At 44.3% G+C, this 16,045-nt stretch overlaps 1 protein-coding gene across 2 annotated transcripts in view; it reads left to right on the top strand.

The window, feature by feature from the left end:
- Positions 1-15,495, top strand: part of ubxn4 (UBX domain protein 4) — a 58,421-nt gene extending 42,926 nt beyond the window's left edge. For both annotated transcript variants that reach the window (XM_085986636.1, XM_085986635.1), the window contains exons 10-13: positions 4,404-4,506; positions 5,207-5,338; positions 6,686-6,900; positions 14,495-15,495. In XM_085986636.1, the coding sequence (XP_085842762.1) occupies positions 4,404-4,506; positions 5,207-5,338; positions 6,686-6,900; positions 14,495-14,633 (589 nt within the window). In that variant the 3' untranslated portion in view covers positions 14,634-15,495. The remainder of the gene's footprint in view (positions 1-4,403; positions 4,507-5,206; positions 5,339-6,685; positions 6,901-14,494) is intronic.
- Positions 15,496-16,045: the final 550 nt, after the last annotated feature.

The following is a 16,045-nucleotide window of genomic DNA, read 5'->3' on the forward strand; positions in this document are numbered from 1 at the left end:
TTTTTAAACAAGGGTACCACATGAGCAGTCCTCTGGCACCACACCTGAAGCCAGGGAGGATTGGAAAATGATGGTCAGGGCCTCTGCTATTTCCTCTTTTTTGCTTCGCTTAACAGCCTGGGATACATTTCATCCGGGCCTGGGGATTTATCCACTTTTAAAGCTGCTAAACCCCTTAATACTTCCTCTCTCACTATGTTTATTTCATCTAATATTTCACACATCTCCTCCCTGATAGCAATGTCTACTTCGCCCCTCTCCTTTGTGAAAACAGACGCAAAGTATTCATTAAGAACTCGACCAACATCTCCCGCCTCTACACACACATTACCCTCATGATCTCTAATAGGCCCTACCCTTTCTTTAGTTATCCTCTTACTCTTAATATATTTATAAAACATCTTTGGGTTTTCCTTGATTTCACTTGCCAAGAATTTTTCATGCCCTTTCTTTGCTTTCCTAATATTTTTAATTGCACCCCTGCACTTTCTGTACTCCTGTAAAGATTCTGGTGTAAGAACTGGGGTTCCTAGCCGAAGAATTGAGATCGACTCAGAAAATCAAAAACAATAAAATTTAATGAACAAACTAAGCTGTACAGGAAACTGTAGGATACAATGCAAATAGGTCTGGTCTGCTTGAAAGCCTCTCTGGAAACTGCTAGAAGGTTCCGAGCTCAACTGCTAGCAGGTTCCGAGCTCGACTGCTAGAAGGTTCCGAGCTCTGACGTCATCACGTTCTTTCCGCCGTTGAGAGATCACGTGACGGACGGTATGACGTCATCACGCGGAGTACAGGAAAGAAGCCCTAATACAGTTAACAGATACATTAAAGGTGCAGCCCCCAGCTGCACTACATTGCTGTAAAAGGAATTATATACAATTGTCCGTAATCCTCTGGTGGTTCCGCCACACTGGAGTATTTAGCCCTCGGTATCTGTCATATGCCTCCCTTTTTTTTCTTTATCCTACCCTGTATGTTCCGAGACATCCAATGCGCTCAAGTTGTTGGTCCCACCATTTTTCTTTAAGAGCACATGTTTGGTCTGAACCCTTCGGATCTCCTCCTTGAATGCCTCCCACTACTCTGACACTGATTTACCTTCAAGTAGCTGTTTCCAGTCCACTATGGCTAAATCCCCTCTGAGCTTAGCAAATTTGCTTTTCCCCAATTTAGAATTTTTATTCCTGGTCTATCCTTGTCCTTTTCCAGAACTATCTTAATTCTAACTGAATTATGGTCACTAGCACCAAAATGCTCCCCCACTGATACGCCTTCTACCTGCCCAGCTTCATTCCCTAAGTGCAGAACCGCCCCCTCCCTTGCTGGGCTTGCTACATACTGGCTAAAAAAGTTCTCCTGGATGCAATTTAGGAATTGCGCACCCCTATACTATTCACACTAATTTTATCCCAGTTAATATTGGGGTAGTTGAAATCCTCTAATTACTGCCCTTTCGTTTTTGCACTTCTCAGAAATTTGTCTACATATTTGCTCTTCTATCTCCCTCTCACTGTTTGGGGGGTTTGTGGTACACTCCTAGCAGTGTGATTGCCCCTTTTTTTGTTTTTCAATTTGACCCATCTGGCCTCATTTGATGATCCTTCCAACATATCATCCCTCTTCACAACTGTAATAGTTTCTTTAATCAATATCGCGACTCCCCCCTCCCTTTTTACCTCCCTCTCTATCCCGTCTGACCTTCCTGTAACCAGGAAGGTTGAGCTGCCATACCTGCCCCTCTTTCAGCCACGTCTCTAATAGCTATAATATCATAGTCCCAAGTATCTACCTGTGCCCTCAGCTCATCTGCCTTGTTCACTATACTCCTTGCATTGAAGTATATGCCATTTAGTACAGGCAAACCTCCTTGTTGACTACTATCTAGCCCTTGATTCCTCTGTCCTTCCAATTTACTTTCTACGTTTTTTTCCCATTTTTAGTTTTCCTTCCCTCCCTATTGACTCTATACTTAGGTTCCCATCCCCCTGCCAAGCTAGTTTAAATCCTCCCCAACAGCACTAGCAAACCCTCCCGTGAGGCTATTGGTCCCGTTCCTGTTGAGGTGAAACCCGTCTGGCTTGTAGAGGCCCCACCTCTCCCAGAAATGGTTCCAATTCCTCAGGAATCTAAAGCCTTCCCTCCTACACCATCTCTCCAGCCACGCATTCATCTGCTCTATCTTACTATTTTTGTACTCGCTAGCACGTGCCACTGGTAGTAATCCGGCGATTACTACCATTTGAGGTACTGCTTTTTAACCTCTTTCCTAGCTCCCTAAACTCTGCCTGCAGGACCTCATCCCTCTTTCTACATATGTTGTTGGTACCGATATGGACCACGACCTCTGGCTGTTCACCCTCCTCCCTCTATGGCAAATATATCCTTTCTTGGGTAAGGAGACCAAAACTGCACACTGTGGTCTCACCAAGGCCCTGTATAACTAACTAGTGAGACATCCTTGCCCCTGTACTCAAATCCTCTTGCAACATACCATTTGCCTTCCTAACTGCTTGCTGCACCTGCATGTTTGCTTTCAGTGACTGGTTTACAAGGATACCCAGGTCCCTCTATACATCAACATTTCCCAATCTATCACGATTTAAATAATATTCTGCCTTTCTGTTTTTCCTACTGAAGTGGATAACTTCACATTTATCCACGTTATACTGCATCTGCCATGTATTTGTCCACTCACTCAACTTGTCTAAATCGCCTTGAAGCCTCTTTTCATCCTCCTCACAACTCAGTCCCACCAAGTTTCGTGTCATCAGCAGACTTGGAAATAGTACATTTGGTTCCCTCATCCAAATCATTGATATATATTGTGAATAGCTGGGGCCCAAGCACTGATCCCTGCGGTACCCCACTAGTCACCGCCTGCCACCCTGAAAAAGACCCATTTATTCCTACTCTGTTTCCTGTCTGTTAACCAATTTTCAATCCATGCCAGTATATTACCCCCAATCCCATGTGTTTTAATTTTGCACACTAACCTTTTATGTGGGACTTTATCAAAGGCCTTCGAAAATCCAAATACACCACATCCACTGGTTCTCCCTTATCTATTCTACCAAGTTACATCCTCAAAAAAAAAAAAAAAAAAAAACTCCAGTAGGTTTGTCAAACACGATTTCCCTTTCATTGACTTTGTCTAATCCTGTTGATATTTTCTAAGTGTCCTGTTATCACATCCTTTATAATAGACTCTAGCATTTTCCCTACTACTGATGTTAGGCTAACCAGTCTGTAGTTCCCTGTTTTCTCTCTTCCCTCTTTTAAATAGTGGGGTTACATTTGCCACCCTCCAATCTGCAGGAACTATTCCATAATCTATAGAATTTTGGAAGATGACAACCAATGCATCCAATATTTCTATGGCTACCTCTTTTAGTACTCTGGGATGCAGATTATCAGGCCCTGGGGATTTATCGTCTTTCAGTCCCATTAATTTCTCCAGCACTCTCTTTTTACTATTACTCATTTCCTTTCATTCCTCCTTCTCACTAGACCCTTGGTTCCCTAGCATTTCTGGGATGTTATTTGTGTCCTCTACCGTGAAGACAGAACCAAAGTATTTGTTTAATTGCTCTGCCATTTCTTTGTTCCCCATTATAAATTCTCCGTTTCTGACTGTAAGGGACCAACAATTGTCTTCACTTTTTTCTTTTTTTTCATACTTGTAAAAGTTTTTACAATCCGCTTTTATGTTCCTTGCAAGTTTCATCTCATACTCTATTTTTCCCCTCTTAATCAATCTCTTGGTCCTTTTTTGCTGAACTCTAAACTGCTCCCAATCCTCAGGCTTGCTACTTTTTCTGGCAATTTTATATGACTCTTTGGATCTAATACTATCCTTAATTTCTTTTGTTAGCCATGGTTGGGCCGCTTTTCCTTTTTGTGTTTTTGCGTTAGAAAGGAATGTATAACTGTTACAATTCATGCATTCGTTCCTCAAATGTTTAAGCCATTGAGGAAGTGAGCATTACTTAGTTAAAATATTAACATAACTTTTAGGAAGCCCAAAACAGCTCGATGCCCAAAGAGCTGTCCCACTGTCAATATTAAGAGTTAAACTATTGGTATTGTGAAGTGCTGCAGAGCACACTTTTTATAGCATTTGATAGCGCACGTTCAATGATTACTGTTTTGAATTTGTTTCAAATGAAACATTAAATATGCTACATATTTTATATCAACTTCTATTGGGGACATCAAAATGAGTGCTAAATTAATATGTTTAAATGTGCAAAACAATCGGAAAAAAATAAACCTTCGGCTTCTTGGTCCCTTTTGTAAAATATTGAACGCCAGATTGGATATGCCATTCTTTGGAATTGGGGTTAGATCAACAAATGCTGTATTTGCTAAAGTTGTTTAAAATGTGATCTTTTGTCTTGTAGTAAAATGTGCCGTATCCAGTTTAGACTCCCTGATGGATCTTCCTTTACAAACCAGTTCGCAGCAGATGCCAGTTTAGAAGAAGCAAGGGCATTTGCAGAATCGGTAAAAAAAAATTATTTGGTAAAATAGACTTTTCAACCTTTGAATGTAATGGATCCTTATTTGAAACTGTGCCCTCTTTTTACCCTAGTTATCTCAGCGCACTGGCCCTTCCCTCATACCCACAGTCTTCCTGCTGACTGATGGGGCAGAGCAGCTAGATTACTTCCAAGCTACAGTACTAGTTGTTTCTAGTTGCCAGGCACTGTGGTGGGAACAAAATAGCCGCACCAGCTTCACTTAATGATGGGATAAATTTTCTGTGTTTTATTTTGTAAAATATGTTTTCCTTGAGATCCCAAGAAGTAAAATTAAATTCCTGATTGGCTAGAAGTTGGCTCCAAGGACAGATTTTCATTCAGCCTGTCAAGAAAGTGAGCATTAGTCTGACCTGCCACTTCATTAGAATAGTCAGGTCAAAACATTAATGAATTTTTTTTTAAAGAGTATATTGTTTAGCAACCCATTAGAATCCTCAACTCATTACAGATAAGCTTTTCTATTTCCATCTGTGAAGCAAGTACTTAAACCACTATTCTACTGCAGTGTGTATTGGACTTGGCAGGGAAAACACTTGTCTTTTTGTTTGTCTAACTGCTCTCTGCTATTGATCATTAGTCTGGAGTAGTATTTACATTGCTCTACAGTAATAGGTGATTTTATGCAAAATTCTACATATCTAATTTAAATTCTTTTCCTGCAGCGAGTTGGTGGTATATATGGACACTTTGAATTGGCAACAACTTTTCCAAGGAAACAATTTACAAAGGACGAATACAAGAAAACACTGACTGAGCTGGAGTTGGTACCAAGTGCCTCAATCATCCTAGTCCCAGTATGTTTTTTGAAAAGCTTTCTTACCCAATTCTTGCTCTCACCATCCCCATGCTATGGGAAGCACATAGTATTTCTACTTCCTGAATGGAGTACATTAAAGTCAACATTGAATGGGATACAAATACTAAGCACAAAACCTCAGGACATAAATTAAAATCTAATTGGTTTGAAATGTATTGGAAACATGGGTGTTCCCATGCAGCCATCACCAGGACAAACTCACTTTTTAATGGAAAAAATAGCCAATTCATGGGCTATCGGAATAGCCCCGTAAATAAATAAATAGAATTAATCACATGAAACGTATCACGGGATAGACACATTACATTAACGTTGCTCTCCTTCTGTTTGCATCTACCTTCACAAAAAGTCCTGAAGTTTACCAGCAAAAAAGTAACAAAATTTAGTATTTTCAAATTTTATAAGTGTTTACAGCTAATCCCGGAGTACAAATAGTGATATGGAGCAGCCTTGATCTCTTAGAATGAAATCAACCATCACCAAAATAAACTAAAATTGTTCATCCATTTTTAGAAAAAAAATCTATATTTCAGTATCTAATTCTAGTTAATAACATTTTAAAAACAAGAATAGAAAACATCTAGTTAAATAAAATATATTTAATATTTAAGGATTTCATATTTAAGATTATTTACAAGCAGCATTTTTGTGGAATTTTGTGCATAGTTGCCTGGTTATCTTTACTGGTTTGTAATGTACTGGTAAAATAAGTTATTTTGGATACAGTACTGTGCACAGTTTATATATTTTACACATCGGTCAAATAAACTAGCAGAGAGCAGAATAAAAACATTTTTTCTGATCTGGCATATCCTGTAGTTCAGTATTGAGAGGGGCAATGCCGACACAAGTAAGCCACCTCCAGTAGATGCGATTCCTTTTCTACGTTGCTAATCCTTCCTAGAATAATTTCAGTTTGTGTTCTGAACAGAGTGCAACATTAATTAATTAGAATTGAATTTAGAATCCAAATTGTCACTGAAGTTCAGAAAGCCTTGTGTTTGGCAAATGTATGATACAGTTCAGGTGCTGCAGTAAAGAATTTGATGTTAGTCAGATTTAGAAACCAAGACAAATTTACTTTGCAAATGACTAGGAATGGGAGGCAAATTTTATTGAAATGAGCAATTTCACTGAAGCATGTTTATGCCTCCATTAGGCAGTAATTTTGCTCACCGCAGCACCTAGAGATGTATTAGAAGACAACTCTTTACAATCAGTATAGACAATAACCTAACTAAAATTGACTTCTAATCTCTGCAAAGCTACGGATGATTTTGGCTGATGCGTTCTGTAACCCTGTGCTTATTCCTGTCTTTGATAGGGCGGAAGGTCTACTTCATCAATGGTACCAAACTCAGGAGGAGGGTTGTGGACTTTCTTGAGCACATTATTTTACCCAGTTATTGCAGTTTGGAGATTTCTCAGCAGTTATTTGTTTGCCAGTGATCCCACACAAAGGTCATCCAGAGGAAATACCTCTCCGTCTCAGCCAGGAAGTTCCAGAGCGCAGCCTTCCGTTGCATCAGATACAGACAGGTAGCGCAGTGATATCTTTCATTTTGACAAAACTTAGAATTTATCTTGTTTATGTTCTGAGAAGTAGTATTGCTTATGAAATATTTTACTGATCTTAATGTTGAGTTTATATTATTAATTTCAAGTGAATGATTTATGCATAATGTTTAATGATGCAACTAAATATATATGGTAGCTTTAAATATTGTAGCCAAGGTGATAACATATTGCACCATTTAGATCCAATGTGTACATTTTAAATGTTACTGTCTTCTTTAAACCCCTTTTACCTGCCCCCTCCCCTCCAACAACAAGTAATGAGGAGCTTCTTTATCACTAAGATTGAGATCATTCATTCAGCTGCCTCTGCCGCTTCCCTCCTTTCCCCCAGCCCACTGGGCCAAACTTCCCACCCTTGCCCTGAACTCACATCTTTCTCTAGTTTCTCTCCTATCTCCTCTCATGCCCTCTCCGAGCTCATCTTGTCCATGAGACCCACCTCCTGCTCCCTTGACCCTATTCCCACCAAACTGCTGACCACCCAATTTCCCTTGGCCCCCATGTTAGCTGATGTTAACGATTTCTTCTCGGGTACTGCTTTCCCGCCAACCCCCCCCCCCCCCCCCCTTCAAATCTGCTGTCATCAGTCCCCTCCTCAAAAATCTCGTCCTTGCAAACTACCGCCCCATCTTCAACCTCCCTTTCCTCTCCAGAGTCCTTGAATGTGTTGTTGCTTCCCAAATCCGCGCCCATCTTTCCCACAACTCCATGTTTGAACCCTTCTAATCAGGTTTCCATCCCAGCCACAGCACTGAAACAGCCCTTTATCAAGGTCAGAAATGGCATCCTATGTGCCTGTGACCGTCTGCAGCCTTTGACATGGTTGACCATCTTTTTCCAATGCCTGTCCTCCGTTCTTCAGCTGTGTGAGACTGCCCTCTTCTGGTTCCATTCCTATATATATCCAGTAATAAAAACAGAAAATGCTGGAGATACTCAGCAGGTCAGGCAGCATCTGTGAAGAGAGAAACAGAGTTAACGTTTCAGGTCGATGACCTTTCATCAGAACTGGAAAAAAGCAGGAAATGGAACAGATTTTTAAGCAAGTGTAGGGGCTGGGAAAGGGGGAGGGGATGAAAGAAGAAAAGGGAAGGTCTGTGATGGGATAGAAGGCAGCAGAGTTTAAGAGACATTAAGAGATATTCAAGGCAAAAGGAGATGGTAATGGAACAGGTTAAGGAACAAAGGATGGCTCTAGATGAAGTGTAAATTGCGCTGGCGAATGAAAGACAGCTGCCATGTGGGAGAGAAACAAACGGGGGGGGGGGAGAGAGAGAAACAAACTGGGGGGAGAGAGAGAGAAACAAACTGGGGGGAGAGAGAGAGAAACAAACTGGGGGGAGAGAGAGAGAAACAAACTGGGGGAGGGAGAGAGAAACAAACGGGAGGGAGAGAGAAACAAACTGGGGGAGAGAGAAACAAACTGGGGGGAGAGAGAGAAACAAACTGGGGGGAGAGAGAGAAACAAACGGGGGAGAGAGAAACAAACTGGGGGGAGAGAGAGAGAAACAAACTGGGGGGAGAGAGAAACAAACTGGGGGAGAGAAACAAACTGGGGGGAGAGAGAGAAACAAACTGGGGGGAGAGAGAAACAAACGGGGGAGAGAGAAACAAACTGGGGGAGAGAGAGAAACAAACTGGGGGGAGAGAGAGAAACAAACTGGGGGGAGAGAGAAACAAACTGGGGAGGGAGAGAGAAACAAACTGGGGGAGGGAGAGAGAAACAAACTGGGGGAGGGAGAGAGAAACAAACTGGGGGAGGGAGAGAGAAACAAACTGGGGGAGAGAGAAACAAACTGGGGGAGGGAGAGAGAAACAAACTGGGGGAGGGAGAGAGAAACAAACTGGGGGAGGGAGAGAGAAACAAACTGGGGGAGGGAGAGAGAGAAACAAACTGGGGGAGGGAGAGAGAAACAAACTGGGGGAGGGAGAGAGAAACAAACTGGGGGGGGAGAGAGAAACAAACTGGGGAGGGAGAGAGAAACAAACTGGGGGAGGGCGAGAGAAACAAACTGGGGGAGGGAGAGAGAAACAAACTGGGGGAGAGAGAAACAAACTGGGGAGGGAGAGAGAAACAAACTGGGGAGGGAGAGAGAAACAAACTGGGGGAGGGAGAGAGAAACAAACTGGGGGAGGGAGAGAAACAAACTGGGGAGGGAGAGAAACAAACTGGGGAGGGAGAGAGAAACAAACTGGGGGAGGGAGAGAAACAAACTGGGGGGAGAGAAACAAACTGGGGGGAGAGAAACAAACTGGGGGAGAGAAACAAACTGGGGGAGGGAGAGAGAGAAACAAACTGGGGGAGGGAGAGAGAGAAACAAACTGGGGGAGGGAGAGAGAGAAACAAACTGGGGGAGGGAGAGAGAGAAACAAACTGGGGGAGGGAGAGAGAGAAACAAACTGGGGGAGGGAGAGAGAAACAAACTGGGGGAGAGAAACAAACTGGGGAGGGAGAGAAACAAACTGGGGGAGGGAGAGAGAAACAAACTGGGGGAGGGAGAGAGAAACAAACTGGGGGAGGGAGAGAGAGAAACAAACTGGGGGAGAGAGAAACAAACTGGGGAGGGAGAGAGAAACAAACTGGGGAGGGAGAGAAACAAACTGGGGGAGGGAGAGAAACAAACTGGGGAGGGAGAGAGAAACAAACTGGGGGAGGGAGAGAAACAAACTGGGGGGAGAGAAACTGGGGGGAGAGAGAGAAACAAACTGGGGGGAGAGAAACAAACTGGGGAGAGAGACAAACTGGGGGGAGAGAGAAACAAACTGGGGGAGAGAGAAACAAACTGGGGGGAGAGAAACAAACTGGGGAGGGAGAGAAACAAACTGGGGGGAGAGAGAGAGAAACAAACTGGGGGAGAGAAACAAACTGGGGGAGGGAGAGAAACAAACTGGGGGAGGGAGAGAGAAACAACTGGGGGGAGAGAAACAAACTGGGGAGAGAGACAAACTGGGGGGAGAGAGAAACAAACTGGGGAGAGAGACAAACTGGGGAGAGAGACAAACTGGGGAGAGAGAGAGACAAACTGGGGGGAGAGAGAGAGACAAACTGGGGGGAGAGAGAGACAAACTGGGGGGAGAGAGAAACAAACTGGGGAGGGAGAGACAAACTGGGGGAGAGAAACAAACTGGGGGGAGAGAGAGACAAACTGGGGAGAGAGAGACAAACTGGGGGGAGAGAAACAAACTGGGGGGAGAGAGACAAACTGGGGGGAGAGAAACAAACGGGAGGGAGAGAGAGACAAACTGGGGGGAGAGAAACAAACTGGGGGGAGAGAGACAAACTGGGGGGAGAGAAACAAACGGGAGGGAGAGAGAAACAAACTGGGGAGGGAGAGAGAAACAAACTGGGGAGGGAGAGAGAAACAAACTGGGGAGGGAGAGAGAGAAACAAACTGGGGAGGGAGAGAGAAACAAACGGGAGGGAGAGAGAGAAACAAACTGGGGAGGGAGAGAGAGAAACAAACTGGGGAGGGAGAGAGAAACAAACGGGAGGGAGAGAGAGAAACAAACTGGGGAGGGAGAGAGAGAAACAAACTGGGGAGGGAGAGAAACAAACTGGGGAGGGAGAGAGAGAAACTGGGGAGAGAGAGAAACTGGGGAGAGAGAGAAACTGGGGAGAGAGAGAAACTGGGGAGAGAGAGAAACTGGGGAGAGAGACAAACTGGGGGGAGAGAGAGACAAACTGGGGGGAGAGAGAGACAAACTGGGGGGAGAGAGAGAGACAAACTGGGGAGGGAGAGAGAAACAAACTGGGGGAGAGAAACAAACTGGGGGGAGAGAAACAAACTGGGGGGAGAGAGAGAAACAAACTGGGGAGGGAGAGAAACAAACGGGGGGGGAGAGAAACAAACTGGGGGAGAGAAACAAACTGGGGGGAGAGAGAAACAAACTGGGGAGGGAGAGAAACAAACGGGGGGGAGAGAAACAAACTGGGGAGGGAGAGAGAAACAAACTGGGGGGGAGAGAAACAAACTGGGGGAGAGAGAAACAAACTGGGGGAGAGAAACAAACTGGGGAGGGAGAGAGAGAAACAAACTGGGGAGGGAGAGAGAAACAAACTGGGGAGGGAGAGAGAGAAACAAACTGGGGAGGGAGAGAGAGAAACAAACTGGGGAGGGAGAGAGAGAAACAAACTGGGGAGGGAGTGAGAGAAACAAACTGGGGAGGGAGTGAGAGAAACAAACTGGGGAGGGAGAGAGAGAAACAAACTGGGGAGAGAAACAAACTGGGGGAGGGAGAGAGAGAAACAAACTGGGGAGGGAGTGAGAGAAACAAACTGGGGAGGGAGAGAGAGAAACAAACTGGGGAGAGAGAAACAAACTGGGGGAGGGAGAGAGAAACAAACTGGGGGAGGGAGAGAGAAACAAACTGGGGGGAGAGAAACAAACTGGGGAGGGAGAGAGAAACAAACTCGGGAGGGAGAGAGAAACAAACTGGGGAGGGAGAGAGAAACAAACGGGGGAGAGAGAGAAACAAACTGGGGAGAGAGACAAACTGGGGAGGGAGAGAGAAACAAACTGGGGGGAGAGAGAAACAAACTGGGGGGGAGAGAGAAACAAACTGGGGGGGGGAGAGACAAACTGGGGGGGGAGAGACAAACTGGGGGGGGGGAGACAAACTGGGGGGAGAGAGAGAGACAAACTGGGGGGAGAGAGAAACAAACTGGGGGAGAGAAACAAACTGGGGAGGGAGAGAGAGAAACAAACTGGGGAGGGAGAGAGAGAAACAAACTGGGGAGAGAGAGAAACAAACTGGGGAGGGAGAGAGAGAAACAAACTGGGGAGGGAGAGAGAGAAACAAACTGGGGAGGGAGTGAGAGAAACAAACTGGGGGAGGGAGAGAGAAACAAACTGGGGAGGGAGAGAGAGAAACAAACTGGGGGAGGGAGAGAGAAACAAACTGGGGGAGGGAGAGAGAAACAAACTGGGGGGAGAGAAACAAACTGGGGAGGGAGAGAGAAACAAACTGGGGGGAGAGAGAAACAAACTGGGGGGGAGAGAGAAACAAACTGGGGGGAGAGAGAAACAAACGGGGGAGAGAGAGAAACAAACTGGGGGGAGAGAGACAAACTGGGGGGAGAGAGAAACAAACTGGGGCGGGAGAGAGACAAACTGGGGGGAGAGAGAGAAACAAACTGGGGAGAGAGACAAACTGGGGAGGGAGAGAGAAACAAACTGGGGAGAGAGACAAACTGGGGAGGGAGAGAGAGAAACAAACTGGGGGGAGAGAGAAACAAACTGGGGGGAGAGAGACAAACTGGGGGGGAGAGACAAACTGGGGGGAGAGAGAGAAACAAACTGGGGAGGGAGAGAGACAAACTGGGGGGAGAGAGAGAGAAACAAACTGGGGGGGGGGGGGGAGAGACAAACTGGGGGGGGGAGAGACAAACTGGGGGGAGAGAGAGAGACAAACTGGGGGGAGAGAGAGAAACAAACTGGGGGGAGAGAGAAACAAACTGGGGGGAGAGAGAAACAAACTGGGGGGAGAGAGAAACAAACGGGGGGGGGGGGGAGAGAGAAACGAAACAAATGGGGGGAGAGAGAAACAAACGAGGGGGAGAGAAAGACAAACTGGGGAGGGAGGGAGAGAGCAACACAAACTGGGCAGTGGGCGAGAACGACACAAACTGGACAGAAAGAAAGACAGACTTGCATTTATATAGCGCCTTTCACGACCGCCGGACGTCCCAAAGCGCTTTACAGCCAATGAAGTACTTTTAACAACAGAAACTAGGGAGGGAGAGAGCGAGCAACACAAACTGTAGGGAGGGAGAGTTCATGTCGGCTTGTGATGTGCGCTGTTGTATAATGTGTTTTGTTCCAGGAGTCGAGCAACTTTGGTGCTTCGCTGAGGACTGAGCCTCACTTCCCTGAGGCTGGGCTTCAGTGGTGGGGTATGGGAATCGATGAATTGAATTAGGTTTGGTTTGGGTTTTATTTATTATTTTTATAACTTGCTGTGCATCGTAAAAAGTCATACAATTAACTTATAACTAAAAGTATTTGTACAATTTTATCAATGGTGTTTTTGCTGAATCAGTGGTCTGGATTTACTTGGTGCTTCTCATTGCAGCTGATACTGTAGAAATATCACAATTTATATTTAAACATTACTTATCCTTAAAACTTTCTATTCTTTTGTGTTCTTTCTTTGATTTATAAATTGTTATCCATCTCACCAAAAAAAGGCCTATTTTATTTGGGGACTTGGTGATGCTTAGACACAACTTAGTTTTGTGATTAAGCATCACGAGTGGTATCACGTGATTGAATACCATGTGATCGATTGTCACATGATCAAATCTCCAGGAATACATCAAACCAGAGTTGGCAACCCTACCTGCAGCGTTCCTTTTTTTTTTAATGCCCTCACCTGGGATCGTGCCTAATTCTGGAGCACTGCCAGCAAGGATATGATTTCAATTAATTTTCTGTTTGTTGGGTTTCCTAGTTCAATGCCATCCCAGGGTCATTTTCCATTGAAGGAGGGATCTGCTACATTGGCCGTGTGCACAGGGTGCGGTTGCTGCTGTCGGTCCGGAATACCTGGCAGATCCCATCAAATTGGCGGGGGAGGGGGGAAATTAATGTCCTGCAGACCCCTGTCTGGGACCATCTCCCTCCATGTGTTGCTGCTGCTAATGTTTGAAGTGCTGGAGGGTGGGTAGGGGGCGGTTAGTAGTTCATCAGTACCTGGCATACTGGTGGAGTAGGGTTGCCGCCTATGGTTGAAGGCATTCCTGGAGGTTTGATCATGTGATGTTCTGACCATGACATTTGATCATGTGACGTCAATCACGTGACTTGTACAAACGTTATTGGATTTACCTTAGAGCGGTTGGGTCACCTGTAGTTGAGAATCTTTATTTGTGATTTCGCGCGAGCAGCTGTTGTGAGAAGTTCCAAGAACCAGGAGGCCACTCGAGAGATGGGGAAAAGGGGAAACCTCTCTCTCTCTCTCTCTCTCTCTCTCTCTCTCTCTCTCCTTCCCCCCCCCTCCCCCCACCAAGCAATCAGTTTCCATCTCTGCCCTCCAGTCTCCATCTCCCCCCAAATATTGCAACACTGATTTCAGCTTCCCCCACCCCCAGCAATTTCAGCCTCCCCCCATCCATTTCATCGCCCCCCCCCCCCCCCCCCCCCCGCAACCAGCAGTTCCCAGCTTTTGTCTAATGGAGATCTCTTTACCCCGTATCCATTGCAGCAAAGAAACCCTTCTATCCCTGTGATAGAGCTGTGTAAGCATTCAATCCCAGAGATCGAAGTTTCTCTGCTGCTGTGCATGCTGGGTACAGAAATCTCCATTGCACAAAAGCCGTTTTCACCCGTTGCTGCCTCGGGCTGAGCTGCTTGTCCAGTGTTTTATGTTGTAAACTAACTTGGTGCATTGAAGGTTGGCCGTAGTTCGTAATTTGAGTGTCGGAGGTTTCAAGGGGAAGCTTGTATCTGTTATAATGTAAGCTATTTGAGATTGTCGAGAAGAGTCTCTGTTTTTGCAGGTGTCTTTTTTGGGGTGTCTGTTTTACAGGTTTCACTGTATCTTGTTGCATTTTCAGGGAAGTAAGAAGGAGGAAATTGCTTGACAAACGTGGCGAGGACTTCAAGAGGGAGGGAAAGATTTACCGACTGCGAACGGAGGATGATGCAGATGATGAAAACAATACGTGGAATGGGAATTCTACTCAACAGATGTAGCTTATGCCTTATTAAAGTAGAAACAGTTGTACTTTTTTTTTTTGCTCTAAAGTTATACAAGTATACTTCCATTTAAAAAAAAAGAAACTGGACAGCGAGAGGGTGTATTTTGTACTTCTGTTAATTTCCTGCTCTGCTGCATGGATTTGTATAATTCTACTAATTCTGGGATGGGGCGGGGGCAATAATTGCTACAATGCGAATGTGCAGAAAATGTTTTGGCAAATTCCAAATTATGTTTTCAAACACCTTTTTTAAAGTAATATATATTTGAAATCCTGTCTTTAGGTTTTATCCATTCCCTGCCTGTATGACACATTAGCTGACAACATTCTGGACACCATCCAGCCTCTGGCCCTTTTAATTTAAAGCTGATAATAAAATGTTTAAAATTTTCAACAAAAAAATGTGTGGGCTTTGCATCTTTTGTAATTTCCTGATGTGTTTGTAACTTGTCTTCCACAAGATGTTATATATGGAATAATGAATACTTGGTGGCATATCTGTTTCATGTAGGATGAGTGTTTGGAATGTTACAGTGCAGTAACGGATCTTACGGTTGAGATAATGTTATAAACCACGGGAACAGAACTGAAGTGGTTTATTAGCACCATCTGTACCCAAAGATGTGTTGTGCTTGAAACAGACCTGAACCTGTGCTATATATATAATTTGTGAAAAAAGTGGTTTTAATTCCATTTTTGGTCTAGATCTTTTGTGGTAAACGTCCATGTTTGAGTTGCATGACTTGAACTCGAGTACTGTTAGATGCTCTGTGATTTGAAGAGCAGTCATATTGGGTTTTATTTCACATGTTACGGGGAAATTATGTACCCTGTATATTATTAAAAAGATGAATGTGGCTCGTTGATTTTGAAGCATTGTTTGCATAAATGGTACAATTATTGCTTAATTGTGGTCCTTTGAAATCCCTCTTTAAATCCTGCCAGCAGAACTAAATAATCCTGCAACATGTAAATTACTTATGCAGTTTACTCTGCTTAATTTGAAACTGCATTTTTGTGTGAAAGAATTAAATTAGCTGTTAGTACGAATAAATGGAGTTTCAACACCATGGCACACGATACACTGCAAGAACACTGAAAACACCAGAAGAAAATTCTGCTGGTCATTAGTGATTCTCATTGATTTTCAGGTTGGTGGGAGGGTTGTTAAATTTCTGTGCTGTCACTTCCCTTCATTGTAGGAGGAAAGAAAGACGCTGGCAGGTAATGAGTCCATAGTTTTAAGGTCCTGGGAAGGCATGTTCGAATAGGACGACTGTATGACAAGTCTGGATTTCAATACAATGAGAATGTGAGGTGGAGGAAGAGTACGTAGGATGGCATATTTGCAGCTTAGGAGGATCAAGAGGAACATTTGAAGGGGCATTTACTGTAATAGTACTATTA

This window comes from Somniosus microcephalus, chromosome 4 (assembly GCF_052327205.1).
Source record: "Somniosus microcephalus isolate GS21.2 chromosome 4, FLI_Smic_1.0, whole genome shotgun sequence".
NCBI lineage: Eukaryota > Metazoa > Chordata > Chondrichthyes > Squaliformes > Somniosidae > Somniosus > Somniosus microcephalus.